Raw genomic sequence first — 14883 nt, 5'->3', positions numbered from 1 at the left:
CAATTTTCCAGCGTGCGACGTGCAGAGCGGCTCTGGCCGCGGTGCATTGAGCACATGGGCGTTCAGAAGCGGCGCGGTTCTGCCTGGCGTCGATCCGGCAACAGTCGACATGGGATCGTTCGATTTCTGGCCCATGCCCGCCCCTGCGGCTTGCGCCAAGACGTCTTCCTGAACAAGAAGGTTGGGATTGCCAAGATGTGTACGGACGGTACACATATGGATCATTCGATAACATGCATCATCACAGATACCATGCGGCATTTTAACAAGGCGCTCTGTCTCTAACCGATTGAGGATTGGGCAGTCCGTATATAGTAGTACATAGTACAGAACAATGTGAGCTTGAAGCGCCAGAGTTTCCCCTTTCCGTGCCTTACTTTTTTACAACACTACACGTGCAACCCCGGCTAAGCGATGCCCCGTTGGGTAGCCCCGCTTTTTTAGAGTCTCGGGTCTTTTTTGGCCTGTCCCTGTATGGAGTACGAAGTACTCCGTAAAGTACGGAGTAATCCACCTAACTAGTACTCCGTGTTCTAGCTATCAAGTAGTTAGTGGCCCGGCGCCCCGTTCGAGTACGGAGTACGCCCCTGGTCGGCTGTCTCAAATGCCATATCAGAAAAACCTTTCGAGGGGTTGATGACGTTAATTCGGGCCTGTCGAATCCAGCCTAGCCAAGAGTCGGCCCTGCCCGTTTCACAGGGGCCTGCATGATCATCTCCCCCCCAGTAGTTACTGGCCGTCTCTCAAACGGGACCCGACTGTTCGATTCCTCGCTTGCCGCTTGCCAGATCCGGTCCGTCCACTTGAGAAGCACTTTCCCAACCTCTCCGCGCAGGCGCTGACCACTCATCGTTCCACCCGGTTTCCCATGCCACTCTTTTCTCTTTTTTGGTGTTCCGCGTCACCACCGACTTTCAAGAATCTCAATTTTTTCCCTCTTCCTTCTTGAGCTGAGGCCAACAGACCCTGCAAGTCAAAAAGATAATTGAGCAACTTCTGGCAAACCCCGGTCGCGAGGAGGACCCGAAGATTCGGACTCGACTTTCATACGCTGCGAGGGGGGGCTGTTGGCTGCAGACGACCCAGTTGAGCTGCACCCTACTACCGACTCCAAATAAGATCGAAGAGGCCGCTGGTAGCTCGCTGCAGGACCACGGGATTGTAGGCTCTTGATTTAACAGGTGTTGCTTGCAAGCAACCATACGCCAAACCCCCCCAAGCTGCCGCTTGTTCCTATTTTCACTGCAAATATCTGCGGCCTTGCCATCGAGTCGCCGAGCCGAGCCTTGGCCTGGTCTACTTCGCTCCCGAACAGGAGGGCTCGGACGAAGGCAATTGGGCATCCAAGCAAGAGCGGGGGACTTTGGTGCCGTCTTGCACCGCGGAAACTGGCAACCGACAACCTACCAACTCGACTCGAGGAACGAACCAGGCCCCCTTGTTGCCGCCCGCCCAGACTTCCTACCTTAGCGCAGCGGGAACCCTGCCACGCCGCTTTGCCGGCCGCAAATTGCCCTTCAATCTTTCTTAAAACGCCACGATCCCTCGGCGCACCGCCAGCCCCATCCATTCGACGCACACCTGCACTGCCCTGAGATTTTACTTCCGGCTGCTAGACCGGATCATCCTTCGTGGCTTTAGCTTTCCCAAGGGCCGCAAGACTGCGTGGCTTTGACAGCTCCAGCGACTGAAGCTCTGGAGAAAGCATGTCGTTAAAACAGGTAGGGAAGAAAAAGCACCGAATGTATTGCGGTCCGCAGAGAGTGAGGACTAACACGTGTTTGCGGCAGGAAATCGAGACGTGGGTCGAAGCCCTCAAATACTACGACAACAATGAATTCGACGAGGCCCTCAAGACCTTTGACCGGATCGCGGACACTTCCAAGATCCTCTTCAACATGGGCGTCATTAATGCCACCCTCGGCCAGCACGAGCAAGCGGTAAGAAAGTCCCCATCCCGTCCCCCCCCCCCCCCCCCCCCCCCCGGGGGCTCTTCTAGCCAGAGCACTGACCTGTGGGCCAGGTTGAGTGCTATCAACGCGCCGTTAAGCTCGATCAATACCTCGCCGTTGCCTATTTCCAACAAGGAGTCTCCAACTTCCTGCTTGGCGACTTTGAGGAAGCTCTTGCCAATTTCAATGACACACTCCTCTACCTTCGCGGCAACACGTTGATTGACTACTCGCAATTGGGCTTGCTATTCAAGCTATACTCGTGCGAGGTCTTGTTCAACCGAGGTCTTTGCTACATCTACCTGGAGCAGATGGAGGCTGGGATGCAGGATCTGCAATATGCCGTCAAGGAGAAGGTGGTGGAGGACCACAACGTGATCGACGATGCGATCCGGGACGAAGCTAAGGTAAGCTGCTTCTCACGTGCTTTTGCCCAGTGAGCCGGAGACTTACGTGACTCTTCTCTAGGGTTACACTGTGTTCTCGATCCCCGTCGGCGTCGTTTACAGGCCAAACGAAGCCAAGGTGCGAAACCTGCAACAAAAGGATTACCTTGGAAAGGCACGGCTGGTGGCCGCATCGGACCGCAGCAATGCATTCACGGGCTTTGCTGGCGCCGAGCTGACCAAGGCGGTAAGTCGCGCGTTCAAAGATCTTCTTGACCTGTAGCCCTGCTAACGATATTCGCAAGGTTTCCGCTGAACCCAAAGACGATAGGCCAGCTGAGTCTATCTCGTTTGCCGCCAGCAATCTTGTCAAACCTGGCCTTCAGAGCAGGAGACAGCAATCCGAGCCACCGAATAATCGCAGCGTCTTCCCTCCTACGCCCCCTCCCGAGAGTGACAAGGCTGCATCCGTGAGCAGCGCACAGTCGGTCCGGAATGGACCCAAGCCTGTCCCTAGCAGGCTTAACCTCGAGAAGATCCGGTCGAACGAGCGTTACGAGAAGGCTTCTCCCGATGAAGGACGGCCACGGCCGACGCGCTCTGCGTCAGCTGCCCCCTCACGCGGCTTTACTCAGCGCGAGCCGCCGCCGAGAAGGAGGAGGGACGACGACGAAGATGCTTATCCAGATGACGTCTACGACATGTACGGCGCTGCCGGGTCTCGGAGTAGCAGGTCGCAGAGGAGCGCCGGTGGCCGTACACGGGACCGGTATATCGAGGAAGAGGACGAAGATGGCTCCGATTACGACGACGCCTCCTTTGATGAGGGCGAATTTGAGATGGTGTCGAACAATCGCCGGGCCGGCCCGGGGTCCGTCATGTCCGGAGGGTCGAGAAGGGGTTCATCAAGACGAGATGTGCTTCGCACTGTCCGTGTCAAAGTTCACGCCGACGACGTGCGCTACGTCATAGTTGGGCCCGCAATTGAGTTCTTGGACCTTGTCGACCGCATCCGGGACAAATTCGGTCTTCGCCGGAAGTTCAAGATCAAAGTCAGGGATGATGACTCACCCCAGGATATGATCACCATTGGTGACCAGGATGATTTGGACATGGTAATGCAGACAGTCAGGCAAAACGCGAGGAAGCAAAGGACTGATACGGGAAAGATGGAGGTGAGTTTTTACAGTGTTGGACCGCAAGTTACAACCTAATATTGACTCACGCCTGCTAGGTCTGGATCCAAGAGATCTAAGCGATGCCGCTGGGCGGGACAACGCATATGGATTACACTTTCTAGTATACCCCACGCCCGACGACCTAACGTCTGGCTTTTGGTCACGAAGTAATGAAGGACGCCCACACGAGCAACAGCTACACGCTTTCATCGTATATTATCGCGACATCCCTGCCATTCTGCCAATCATGACGGTAGCATGACGTTGTATCAGCTGGAAGATTGTCAGCTCGCTTGAGGCACATTATCCAGCTGTCTTTTTTGCATATGGAATTGATTGCATACTCCTCGAAGGGCGACGGGGTACTGGCGTTATTACCTTCTTCTTCTTGTCTCAATTGACACGTCTTGAATGGCTGCCAAACTCGTTCATGCATTTGTTAATATGTACTTGCGAAGCTTCTTGTTTTCTCCCCCCGATATTGTATTTCTGGGTACTTTGCAGTTGGCTTCAGAGTTGGAGTTGGGAAATTAAGCTGGAAAGAGAAAAAGAGCCCTGGAGCTCTAAAAAGTTGGTCGGATACTGGGAGTGAAGAATATCTTCTGTAGTACGTGGTAGGGTTTCCTGTGAGGATAAAGTTGTTCCACTGACAAATCTGATCGTTTCCAAGCCTCTTACGCGACCAAAATCCTTAACCGTCTGTCCGGATACTTCACTTACCTCCGTAGCTTCGTCCTTCCTTGTTGACTACGACGTCGATAACCCGGAGATCCGTTCCACGTAGTGTATATAAAGGGCGCACAGAGTGAAAGCATTCGCGAGTGAGCAGCATGCAGAGTGATCCAGTCATCCCCCACCAACAAAAAAAAAAAAAAAAAAAAAAAAAAAACACCATCACCACCCAAACCCATGACATGTGATCATAGAGCAACCACACACCGTAGCGAACAGCAGAGATTCCAATCTGGTTCTGTCTAATATGTACACCACATTTAACTGCGAATGCCATCGTATAGTTTGTGCTCAGCAGTCATACACACACACACCCCCCTATATCAAACTCCCAGAGAGCTACCATGACGCACAGTTCGCGAGTACCTCCCTCGTTCGCTAGACACGCTCCAAACCCGCCTCCTTGTGTCCCTGTGAGTAGCAACACTTTAGTCATCTGTCCTGTGTTCAAGGCGCCCATCGTAAAAAGAGGCCACAGTTGGAACTTAGGTTAAAGGTCTGCGATCTTGGGTACAATACTTGTGGATCGGAAGAGAGTAGGAGGTGCGAGGCATATTTGCCTCGCCCTGCGTTGCCCAGTTTCGCAGACCCAGACGGTCTAGCTTGCTCCTCCCTCTAGGCCGAGAATGCCGAATTGGGTCCGCTCTTCCTCCTGTCCTTTTAGGTCGGTTATCCTTCGGTGTCGTCTGTGCCCTCCACGAGCGACTAACATCTGCTGGCTCCTCACGAGACCAAGTCGGAAGGAGAGAAGATCGAAAGAAGAAAACAAGGGAAAAGGGAAAAAACAGGGGGAAACTGAGAAGGTTCAAAGACAAACTAGACCCGCGTCAATAGCCAGGCCAAAAACACCAACGGGTAAGTATCTACACACTTTGCACACTTTGTCCCGAACCCAGAAACGCCGAGGAGGAGTGAGTACATATACAGCAAAAAATAAAAAGGAAAATCAAGACAGAAAACGGGGAGGGCCCGAACATCCCATGGCCTTTCTGAAGTGTCCCTGATATCTGGTCCCGGCCCGCCTTTGCTTTTTCTTGCGCCCATCATCTTAGGGCGCCCCGGTGATTACCATGTGAACGCACCACATCATCTCGCTCCAGAACAGGAAGCAGCAAGACCTCGCTGGGCATTAGCAAGGGGAAAAAACGTTCCCAACCTTAGTTGGCTGGGTGAAATCCAGTGCAGCGCCTTGATGCCGGGCTCGGGCAAAGCGAAACAAACGTAGGGCAGTGTCCGTGCTCCCTTTTCGACTCAAGATCAGGAATTGTAGATGTTTGAGCTACCGTCCTGATCATGGTGGTCCCCGGACTACGAGTTGACCATCATTGACAGGCCCCTCGTGTCGTCATCCATCATTTGCAGGCCGTCGAGGCTGCGCGGTTCCATCTGGCTTAGCCGGCTCTCGACGCCACTCAGTCGACCGTCCACGAGCGGCTGCATGCCGCCGTTGGCCAGCGAGCTGTTGCCGAGACTGCTGCCGCCCATGTTGGCAGGAGGCATGTTGGGCGCGCCCATCTGAGGCACGCCGTTGCCGCCGAGCATGGCTGATCGGCCGCCTTCGAGGGCCTCGAGCCTCTTCTCGATGTTATCAAGACGCGCCGTGATTGCGCTCTCTAGCCGGCTGAAACCCTGTGCCACGTCGTGGGCCATGCGGTCGACTTTGTTGTTGATGCTCCTGAGGCTCTGGGCGACGGGCGTGTTCTCCTGGCCCGGGACGGCGGCGGCGACGCGCGCCTCGTGGTTGTGTCTGGCCTCCTGGACCGCGAAGCGCCACTGGTGACCAAGATTCACCTCGCACACTGCCTTAGCGCGCCACGGGCAGTCGACCTTGCGAGTGCTGGGGTTGCGTTTCTTGGCGGTGCTGCTGTACTTGACGCCGCCGCGGTCGCACACCAGATCGTAGCGCGTCGGTTTACCATCACGATAGTTGCTTGCGCGCAGTTTCACAATGCTGTATCCCTGCTCCTTTGCGGTCCGCTGCACCGACGAAAGCAGATCGTCGAAAGAGCGGTAGATGCCCTCAGGCGGGGGCGCTAAGCCCGCGGAAGAGCCCAAGGCGGGCGACTGCGGAGGCATCGAAGAAGACGACGGTGCAGAAGACTGTTGTTGTTGCGGCGCCGTGTTGGTGTCGGGCACTGTCCACTGCGGAATGTTGTAGCCAGCCGACGCGGATGACGGGTTCGCCACGGATGTCGGAGACGAATTGCTGCCGGGATGAGGCGCGCCGTACTGATGTTGGAAGATGATTCGATCGGGCTTGTTGGCCCCTCGCTGCTGTTGCTGCTGTTGCTGCTGCTGCTGCTGTTGTTGTTGTTGCTGCTGCTGCTGCTGCTGTTGGGCTTGGTGGTGCTGCTGGCCCTGCTGCGCGTGTTGTTGGTGCTGGTGATCGCCGGCAAGTGCGCTCAGACTGCTGAGGCCCGAACTGTCCGGCTGCGTAGCCGGGGCGAGCGTTGATTGCGGATCGGGGTATTGAGTATGCTGCGGGACGCCGCTGTAGCCGTTCATCAATCCGTCGGCGTCTGCGACCTGATGCTGATGCGATCTATCGAGTTGCTGCGACGGAAAAGGAGGTTGTTGTTGAGTGGGCACGGTGTCGACGGGCGCACGCACGGTCTGACCGTGGTGACCCCAGCCCTGGGTTGCTTGTGGGACGGGGGCCAACGGGCAGCCAGCAGCCGCATTTCCAGCTTCCGAGGCGCGGGCAGTGCGAGCGCGCTTGCGCGGGCGTGGCTGGGCCTGCGACGGGCCTCCAGTAGCACCTAAAGGGTCCATGATGATTGGTGATGTGGCACTGAATAGCCAGTGGGAAACACTGTGCTGCGCGGGTGTGCGGAGTACTTGTACTTGTACTGTAGCAGTATCAGTTTGGAGGGGAAATCCGGCGGCGCCTGCTGGGCGGGGGCCCAAGGTGGTGCCGAGAGGCGTGTTGTGCGCGTGCGATCGCCCAAAACTGTTGACCGATTGCAGAGAAAACCGTTATTTCCAGGCGAAGCGCCGAGAACGCGAAGAAAAATGAACAACAATGAAAATAACAAAAGTCGCTAGATGTGGTTCGACGCGCACAGAACAAAGTAAAATGCCGCCTAGTCGGTGAGACACTGGCGGAAACTGAACTTGCCTGCACTCGCTCCAGTCAGCGCGTTGCGTGGAATGCTGATCGAGGCTGCGAGCAGCGTGTACAGATTAGTCCTTTCCCAGGTCGGTCCCTCCGCCTGTTGTTTGCTCGGCCCAACCCAGCTTCGCTCCCCACCCTGTCCAAAACCTGGCAGCAGTTGGCCCGAGCTTCCCTGAACGAGTCACTAGGCTTCCCTCTTGCATCAGCCACAATTTGGCTCGATGCATGTTGGCGCGACGAGTCCACCCAATCAACTTCTGCACTTGACGGGGACAAGGGCAGCAAGCCGGTGCTAGTCCATTCGTTGGCCGCACCCAACACATGCGCAGTTCTTCGTACAATCAGATTTGTCACATTGTGAATCTCTCGGCCTCCTCCTGGCCCCGGAGAACGCGGCTGCCCAATATCTTCAGACCGCTGTCTGCTTTTTCCACCGCTCCCTGGTCAGAGCGTTGGCGGCTTCAAGATGGCCAACAACGCCAACAACTCCAACCCCAGCTTAAGCCTGAAGCAGCCGCCTGCGGCCAAGGATAGTGCCGTGGAGGAGCAGCAACTCGAGGATATGCTCGCCCGCTTGGACGAGGTGCATCTTCAGGCAAGTCTGCTCTGACGCTCTCGACGTGTCAGCGTCTCCAATAGTAGTGCGCTCGAAGGTTGTCTGACTCGTCAATGAAGCTAAGGCAGCTGCGCTCCGCGCTTCCACGAATGCTCGAGCCGCTCACGGTCAAACAGCCGTCGCGTGAGTCTTCACCACGCGCGGATTGTCGCCGCCAACTAACAACAATCCCAGCTCAGGCTGCCTTTGCCGCTTTTATGCAGTCCGTTAACAATACTAACAAGGAGGTTGCGAACTTCCAAGAGGCATACTACAGCCTGATCACTGATGGCCTGTTTCAAAGAGCACGGCCTAGCCAGAAAAGTCCGAGGAGCCTCAAGCAGTGGCGGGCCACTGAACACCCGGACTGGGCTGATCCAGACAAAAAGAGGCGCCGGGTTGTATGAATTGCTTACAATTTTCAACACCTTGGATATCTATCGGCGTTTGGGATAACTACCAGGCGTATGGAGTTGGCGCGACACAGATAAACCTATTGGGTCTTGGGCCTGGCATGCTGGACAATGGGAAACGGGGCATGGGACAATGCATCATCTTCCTGATTATAAGAGCAGTGACGGCGAAGTTTGACTTGAAGACTTCCATCACATTGGCAGATTCAGGAGAGTTTTCAAAGTGTCCGATGATGTTCGGGGTGGCTACCTGGTAGCTCCAAAGACCAAGACCAGGGACCACTAGCCACACTGTAACAACTGCCGGGTATTTCAGTACATGCGTCACGCTGATATTACGCGACGGAGTATTCCGTATGCTAATCCGCACAGCTGAAGCAATGCGCGTCATGTGGCGCCGGCTGGCGTTACGCTGTGCCAAGTGCCAGCCCTTCTGTGCTCTCTAGAGTGGGGCAGGGATTCTGCACCCACACAGAAATTTACGGATTAGACCTCAAAATTCAATCATTTTGCACACCGTGATCGAGTCGACGGAAACCATCACGTCAGTGACGACAACACCGCAGCAATGGCCCCCTCACGAGTCACCTATCGTCGCCGGAACCCGTGAGTTTTCCACTTGTCGCTGAAATTGCCGAAATCAACACGTGGAGAGTTGAGCCAAAGGAGCATGGGCTAACCCGGGCTTCTTCCTACCAGATACAACACCACGTCTAACTTGACGCGGATTGTCAAGACTCCCGGCGGCAAGCTTAGGGTTCTCCACATCAAGAAGCGCGGCACTGCTCCGAAGTGCGGCGACTGCGGCGTCAAGCTCCCTGGTGTAAGTAGTTTGCGATCTTAAGATGTTGCATGGGCTAGATTGGGCGTTCCGAACGACGATGGCAACCGAAAGCTACGAACAACCGATATCGACCTTTGGAGATTTCCAGAACCCCGGAAAGATCTCAGCGGAATCATTGAGACCCGGCTGAGCTCGAAACGTGACTGGGTTTTCGCCTACCGATGCATCTTTGCCGGCGCTCTAGTGGGATTGGTTGTGGCAGCAGGGATTCTGGACACGGCAAAGCAAAACGTACAGATCGCTGACGCAGCGCTACTCAACAGATCCCCGCTCTTCGCCCTCGCGAGTATGCTCAGGTTTCCAAGCCCAAGAAGACTGTCCAGCGCGCATATGGCGGCTCGAGGTGCGGTAACTGCGTCCGGGACCGCATCGTCCGGGCGTTCCTCATCGAGGAGCAGAAGATCGTCAAGAAGGTGCTGAAGGAGCAGAGCCAGGCTGAGAAGAAGAAATAAACGGGCTTAGTTTCTGGTTGGGACGACGGATGCTAGGTTGACGGTCTCATTGCTTCGGTGTTCACTGGGGAAACGGGCGGCATGCCATACGCACGCATATACAGCCGGGGTTGGCTGTCTTTGTTCTTAGGGCTGCTTTGTACTCCGGGATGAGGTTCTCAATGGAATTGGACTTCAGGCCGTACTCCGTGGGGGTTGGGATGCTGGTGGAAGATCTAGCATGGGCATCTTTGAGCGCCGAACGACAAGCAAATTCGGTCACGAATGAACAATCGAAGCAAGAGTCGCGCCCATGCGTTGCCATGGTACTGCTGGAGCAGTGTGTGTGTGTGTGTATGACACACAGCCTGTCACTCATCCGCGATCCGTGGAAAGCGGCATTTCCTCTTGGGACTGACTGGAAGACGTAGCGAGATCGGCCAAGCCCTAGCTTACTTTTGGGCTCGGAGAAGGTCGTATCCCATGTGACCTCCGTTGCAGTGCCTTAAGCCAGGTACCGACGTCAAGCCAACATTTATCTGATCTCCTCGGCGCTTCTGCTCTGTGCTCACGTTCTTCCGTATTCCAACCCCTAGTGTCTCTCACGTTCCATTCCACGGCACGGCTGTGCCTCATTTATCGGACGGGGTTAATACTGCTCGATCCCCTCTCGCCCCACGAAGACACTGTGGATAAGAAAGCTCTGTAATACGTCGGGGCCTGCCTGACTTCGGCTCCTCAAAATATGCCGGTGAGTTAGACGCGATGACCATGTCCAAGACGCTGGGGGGAAACAAGGGAAGCCAAAGGCAAGAGTGAACAACCGATATGCAAGGGAGGGTCAGGGTGTGGGTTTGGAAAGTGCGTGCATAGAGGGTTAAATAGATGGCTCATACTTCTACTTAGATCAGGTAATTGTTGGGAGAGTATACGGAGTACAGTACAAGCATACGCGACCGATGATGCGAAGGGAGTCAATGGAGGCCAAGACCAGGGGGGAGAAAGTTGCACCAGTGACGTCGAGCTCCACCCAAATTTACAATTGGAGGACTTGCAAGAGCTCCCCGTAGTCACACAGCTGGCAGGTGCACCAACCGACCACGACTTTTGCTATTAATCAATCAATTCTGCAGTGCGTGCCTGTCCGGGTCCGACGGATTGCCGGATCCAGCAATAGCCGCAGATGGCGACCCCATCGACACCTCTCCGTCTCTCCGTTCCCGCCTCGCGCGCTCTCAGTTCAGCCACAGCCAGACGAACCTTCTTCTCCTCCTCCTCACAACGAACACCAACAGTCCCTCTGCCTACCACCTGCCGTGTCCACCGGCAGCCTACCCTCCTCAGCAACAATAAATACAACAACAGCAGCAGCAGCACCACCAGTAGCAGTAGCAGTTGTTGCCGCAAACCCAGTTGCAACAGCTATTCCCCAATCATCGCCAGGGCGGTCCACACGACCCGACCGGCCAATCGCCAGCGCAGGCCGCTCGCGCACAACCGCGAGGAGGTGCCCGACCAGCCGCCGCCGACCGACTTCGGGCAGCTGGACGTGCTGGGCTCCCTGCCCGTGCCGGCCACGGCCGTGGTGGCCTGCCGCGACGACGGGTTCTCGCTCCACTCGGGCGTGCACATCCGCGGCGGCAGCGGGGCGCTGCTCGTGGGCGGCGAGGCGTTCGCCTGGCGGCCGTGGGAGCTGCCTCTGCGGCGAGGAGACGGGGAGGCGGCCTCCTCCTCCTCCTCCTCCTCCTCCGCCGCCGCCGCCGCCGGCGGGGGAACGACGAAGGGGGGGAGGGCAGGGCTGGTGAATGCCAAGGGGCAGTGGGAGGTGGCCGAGGAGGCGTTTGCGGTCTTGGGCGCTGTCTGGCCTAGACCGGGTAAGATTCGCTCTTCCTGTTCCGTCCCTTACCTTTCAGCGTGCATGATTTTCCGTGGCTCGTCGTGTGTTTTAAGGCTGACCGTGGAGGTGACACAGACCTACTCATTTTGGGGCTGGGCCCGGAGATGCGACCTCTCAGCCCTGCGACACGGCGGGCGATCAGCAATCTGGGGATGAGGGTAGAGGTGTTGGATACGAGGAATGCGGCGTCACAGTACAACATGTTAGCTACGGAGCGTGGGGTGGATGATGTTGCGGCGGCACTGATACCAATCGGGTGGAAGGACGGTGCTCGATAGGTTGTCCGCCTTCGTTCGGCAGCAGGACATCTCGTGTGCTGTCAAGCTTGGATCAATGGCACTTCGAAGAGGGTGGGCACAGTCGCTGTATGACATGTCGCCGACTGGACGGGAGAAACCGGACATTTATAGTTGGAGACGCCAGTCCCCAAGGACAGCGAGCTGGTCCATCGAGACTGACTGGGAAATTGCACTCCCTCCGATTCTCTCCGTCGTAAGCAGGAGGCGGGTGGAAATACCGGTGCGGGTCTATCAAAGTTTATATGCTCAGTGAAGTAGACTAAGCAGCATCTCCACGGAATAATGATTCCGTCCGCCGTTTGGCGTTAAATCAGTAGTCTCATATTGTCATACTTGTGGCTTGATTAATGTCACCATTTGACTTCCAACTCTATCCGAGGGCGTAAAATTAACCGTCCCTAGCGAACGTGTTCTTTACTCTTGTTTCTGTATTCGTCCCGGTATCATGCCCAATCCCAGAACCACATTGGTTCATCGCCATACAGCACTCCGTATCCGCCACGTATGATCACCTAGTCGGTGGATCACCTATCATGAATTTCACCAACCAAGAAGCTTTCTCGATAGCAAAGCCGAGGCCTTCAGGTTGGGAACTTCTTTGCATTTCCCAGAAAGATTTCAGTGAGCAGGGACGATAGGGAAGTCGGCAGCGTTAGCCTCGGCCCAGGCCTTCATATCAGCCTTGGTGGCACGAGTAGAGCCGTTGAGGCCATACTGCGTGGGAACGCCCTCGATGCGGTGGAACGCATTGATGTTCTTGTGGAGGACAATCTGGTAGCAGGTGGCACTTCCCTGACGGGAGATGATAGTCGAGTAGGCAAGGAAATACTCCCAAATCTGTTCCCCAGGTTAGCATTGCAAAAGGGAAACAAAAAAAAAAAAAAAACACGGAACACGTCAAACCACATACGCGGAACCATCTCTTGCCGTACTTGGCCTCAATCTTGTCCTTGTTGGCCATCCAGTTGCGGTACCACCGCCAGAGAGTGGCCGAGTAGTGCACGCCAATGGTATCGACGGCCTTGACCTCGAAGCCAGCACCCTCAAGCTTGTCGATAAACCAGCCGAGGGGAGTCGAAGCGTCAGCGCCGGGGAAGATGTACTTGTTCATGAAGAGACCCCAGATCAAGTCTTCGTACTGCCAACTCTTGCGAAGACCGGCGATCTGGAGGAAGAAGATGCCATCGTCATCCAACATGTCGTAGACCTGCTTGCAGAACGACTTGAAATGCCGGACACCGACGTGCTCGGCCATCTCAAGACAGGTGATCTTATTGTAGCCACCGTCAGGCACAGGAATGTCGCGGTAGTCCATGCACAGAATCTTGCTTTGTTCCTCGGGAATGCCGACCTTGCGCAGGGCGTTGTTGCCCCAAGCAGTCTGGTTGCGGCCCAGGGTGATGCCGGTGACCTTGGCGCCGTAGTTGACGCTGGCGAAGCGGGCCAAGGTGCCCCAGCCGCAGCCGATATCGAGCAAGCGCTCACCTTCCTTCAGGGAAATCTTCTCGCAGACGGCGGCCAGCTTGTTGTCCTGGAGCTCCTCCAGGGTCTCCTCCCGGTTGATGTCCCCGATAATGCCAGACGTGTAGATCATGCGGGGGCCGAGGAACCAGCCGTAGAAGTCATCGCCGCGGTCGTAGTGGTCGCGGACCTGCTCCTCATCTGGTTTGGGTTAGCGTATCCTCAATTGGCTTCTCCAAACGCAGCAGACCGGCAGGTCAACCTACCCTGGGAGCGGGTGTGCATGATGACCTCGGGCATCATGCCGGTCAGGAAGAACTTGATCAAACCAAAGGTGAACCGGAAGCTGGCCCAATCGTGACGGTACTCCAGAACCTCGAGGGCGTCGCCATTGAAGTCGACGTCGCCGTCAAAGTACATCTCGTGGAAGGTCTCCATGGGGATCTTGTTGCGGCCATGGTACTTGGCCCGGTCGGCCGGGTTCTTGAACGTGAGGTAGTGCTCGACCGGACGGCCCGGGAGACGAACCTTTTCGTTCTTGCGGGGTGACACCGTCGAGACGATCAGCCAGAAGGCAGCGAGCAGAGGAAGAGTGGTGAAGAGAGCCAGAAAGAGCGCTGTCTTCAGGCCGCCACCGAGCTTCCATGAAAGGTAAAGGGGCACGCCGCCGAGGATGGAGAAGAGCAGCTTGTTGGAGAAGGTCTCGGTGCCAGCGCCTTCTGCGGGCAGCGGCGCATTTTTGATGGTCGGATACTGCAGGCAGGCGTCAGTCCATGTCAATTGACTCTGTTACGGCTCGTGGCAGTCCAATCTCCCGACACCGGTGCGGGCAACCAGTGCAATGGCACTCACCGACGTAGTGCGCACTCCGCAGTCCTCAGCCTTCTCGAAGGTCGGCGTGGGAGCCTTGGGAGTTTCGATAAACTCAAACTCGGACTCGCTGCCGTTGGCGCTCTGTGGCTTCGACATCTCGACAGACAGCAGCTACAGTCCCAAACGCGGACTGCTGAGCTGGAAATGGGGTGTATCGTTGGAAGAGAGGGAAGAGGACGAGAGGTTCCAAATGTGCACTTTTTCAGCAGGGCGGGAAAGGGGAGCTTGCTTTGGCGGTGGGCAAGCAGGGGACTGGCCGACGCTCCTGAGTGTGTGGGTCTCGACACTCTGCTGCGTTACTGTACTGTGGAGGTTGTAGGCTTGGCGCCCAGTGGCTAAGGATTCTGCAGGGCCAGCTCCTGCTGCCGCTCTTGTTGATCCCGCTGAGCTTGCCCCTTTCTCACGCTCCCTGAGAAACCGTCCCCCGTACGGAGTACATAATAGTATAGCTAGTACTTTGTACAGCACCTCGTGAGTTTTCTCCCTGCAACCCCCCTAGGCAAGGTTCACCAAACCTTCAACATTTACCTATGCAAATGAACACGTAGCAGCAGTAGAGCCGCTAAGCCTCCCTTCAAAGCACGGTTTCAGGAACCCTGTGAACGAAAAAGGAAGGCCAAGAGGATGAGAAGTACGGAGTATGAATTGCAGCGCTACGTCCATAACAATACAGCGACCCCAAGGTTTTTGCCCTCGGCATCTCAGCA

General features: G+C 56.0%; 5 protein-coding genes across 5 annotated transcripts; 4 read left to right on the top strand and 1 right to left on the bottom strand.

The window, feature by feature from the left end:
* The first annotated feature begins 1525 nt into the window (after positions 1-1525).
* Positions 1526-3653, top strand: P884DRAFT_13455 (uncharacterized protein). Its single transcript, XM_069437225.1, has 6 exons — positions 1526-1721; positions 1791-1940; positions 2024-2359; positions 2421-2585; positions 2644-3513; positions 3573-3653. Exons 1-6 carry the CDS (start codon positions 1707-1709, stop codon positions 3591-3593), a joined length of 1557 nt encoding a protein of 518 aa, XP_069302189.1. The 5' UTR covers positions 1526-1706; the 3' UTR covers positions 3594-3653.
* A 4042-nt stretch (positions 3654-7695) lies between these two features.
* On the top strand, positions 7696-8795 carry P884DRAFT_326613 (uncharacterized protein). Its single transcript, XM_069445484.1, has 3 exons — positions 7696-7958; positions 8039-8102; positions 8154-8795. The coding sequence occupies exons 1-3, from the start codon at positions 7830-7832 to the stop codon at positions 8363-8365; spliced, it is 405 nt and encodes a 134-aa protein (XP_069302188.1). The 5' UTR covers positions 7696-7829; the 3' UTR covers positions 8366-8795.
* Positions 8796-8939: 144 nt separating this feature from the next.
* On the top strand, positions 8940-10046 carry P884DRAFT_215765 (60S ribosomal protein eL34; the record flags this gene model as incomplete). The annotated part of the gene is made up of 3 exons (XM_069439282.1): positions 8940-8977; positions 9071-9194; positions 9479-10046. 3 exons carry the CDS (start codon positions 8940-8942, stop codon positions 9665-9667), a joined length of 351 nt encoding a protein of 116 aa, XP_069302187.1. The 3' UTR covers positions 9668-10046.
* A 645-nt stretch (positions 10047-10691) lies between these two features.
* On the top strand, positions 10692-12127 carry P884DRAFT_282133 (uncharacterized protein). The gene is made up of 2 exons (XM_069443582.1): positions 10692-11520; positions 11619-12127. Exons 1-2 carry the CDS (start codon positions 10830-10832, stop codon positions 11819-11821), a joined length of 894 nt encoding a protein of 297 aa, XP_069302186.1. The 5' UTR covers positions 10692-10829; the 3' UTR covers positions 11822-12127.
* P884DRAFT_254187 (S-adenosyl-L-methionine-dependent methyltransferase) lies at positions 12128-14382 on the bottom strand. Its single transcript, XM_069440872.1, has 5 exons — positions 14156-14382; positions 13832-14056; positions 13570-13747; positions 12753-13504; positions 12128-12679 (listed from the first exon to the last, which is right to left on the bottom strand). Exons 1-5 carry the CDS (start codon positions 14270-14272, stop codon positions 12461-12463), a joined length of 1491 nt encoding a protein of 496 aa, XP_069302185.1. The 5' UTR covers positions 14273-14382; the 3' UTR covers positions 12128-12460.
* Positions 14383-14883: the final 501 nt, after the last annotated feature.

The sequence above is a fragment of the Thermothelomyces heterothallicus genome, assembly GCF_042370625.1.
Source record: "Thermothelomyces heterothallicus CBS 202.75 unplaced genomic scaffold P884_scaffold_1, whole genome shotgun sequence".
NCBI classification, from domain to species: domain Eukaryota; kingdom Fungi; phylum Ascomycota; class Sordariomycetes; order Sordariales; family Chaetomiaceae; genus Thermothelomyces; species Thermothelomyces heterothallicus.
This window is presented reverse-complemented; position numbering and strand designations above follow the sequence as displayed.

Excerpts from the sequence above, each read along its gene's own strand:
- P884DRAFT_13455 (XM_069437225.1), top strand. Across the intron at positions 2,360-2,420 it reads CGATCCGGGACGAAGCTAAG|GGTTACACTGTGTTCTCGAT; the intron begins GTAAGCTGCTTC and ends ACTCTTCTCTAG. Across the intron at positions 3,514-3,572 it reads CTGATACGGGAAAGATGGAG|GTCTGGATCCAAGAGATCTA; the intron begins GTGAGTTTTTAC and ends CACGCCTGCTAG.
- P884DRAFT_326613 (XM_069445484.1), top strand. The coding sequence starts at position 7,830 with ATGGCCAACAACGCCAACAACTCCAACCCCAGCTTAAGCCTGAAGCAG. Across the intron at positions 7,959-8,038 it reads TGGACGAGGTGCATCTTCAG|CTAAGGCAGCTGCGCTCCGC; the intron begins GCAAGTCTGCTC and ends TCGTCAATGAAG. Across the intron at positions 8,103-8,153 it reads CACGGTCAAACAGCCGTCGC|CTCAGGCTGCCTTTGCCGCT; the intron begins GTGAGTCTTCAC and ends CAACAATCCCAG.
- P884DRAFT_282133 (XM_069443582.1), top strand. The coding sequence starts at position 10,830 with ATGGCGACCCCATCGACACCTCTCCGTCTCTCCGTTCCCGCCTCGCGC. Across the intron at positions 11,521-11,618 it reads CGCTGTCTGGCCTAGACCGG|ACCTACTCATTTTGGGGCTG; the intron begins GTAAGATTCGCT and ends GAGGTGACACAG.
- P884DRAFT_254187 (XM_069440872.1), bottom strand. The coding sequence starts at position 14,272 with ATGTCGAAGCCACAGAGCGCCAACGGCAGCGAGTCCGAGTTTGAGTTT. Across the intron at positions 13,748-13,831 it reads CACCCCGCAAGAACGAAAAG|ATCCCCATGGAGACCTTCCA; the intron begins GTTCGTCTCCCG and ends GGCCGCAACAAG. Across the intron at positions 12,680-12,752 it reads ACGGCAAGAGATGGTTCCGC|ATTTGGGAGTATTTCCTTGC; the intron begins GTATGTGGTTTG and ends CCTGGGGAACAG.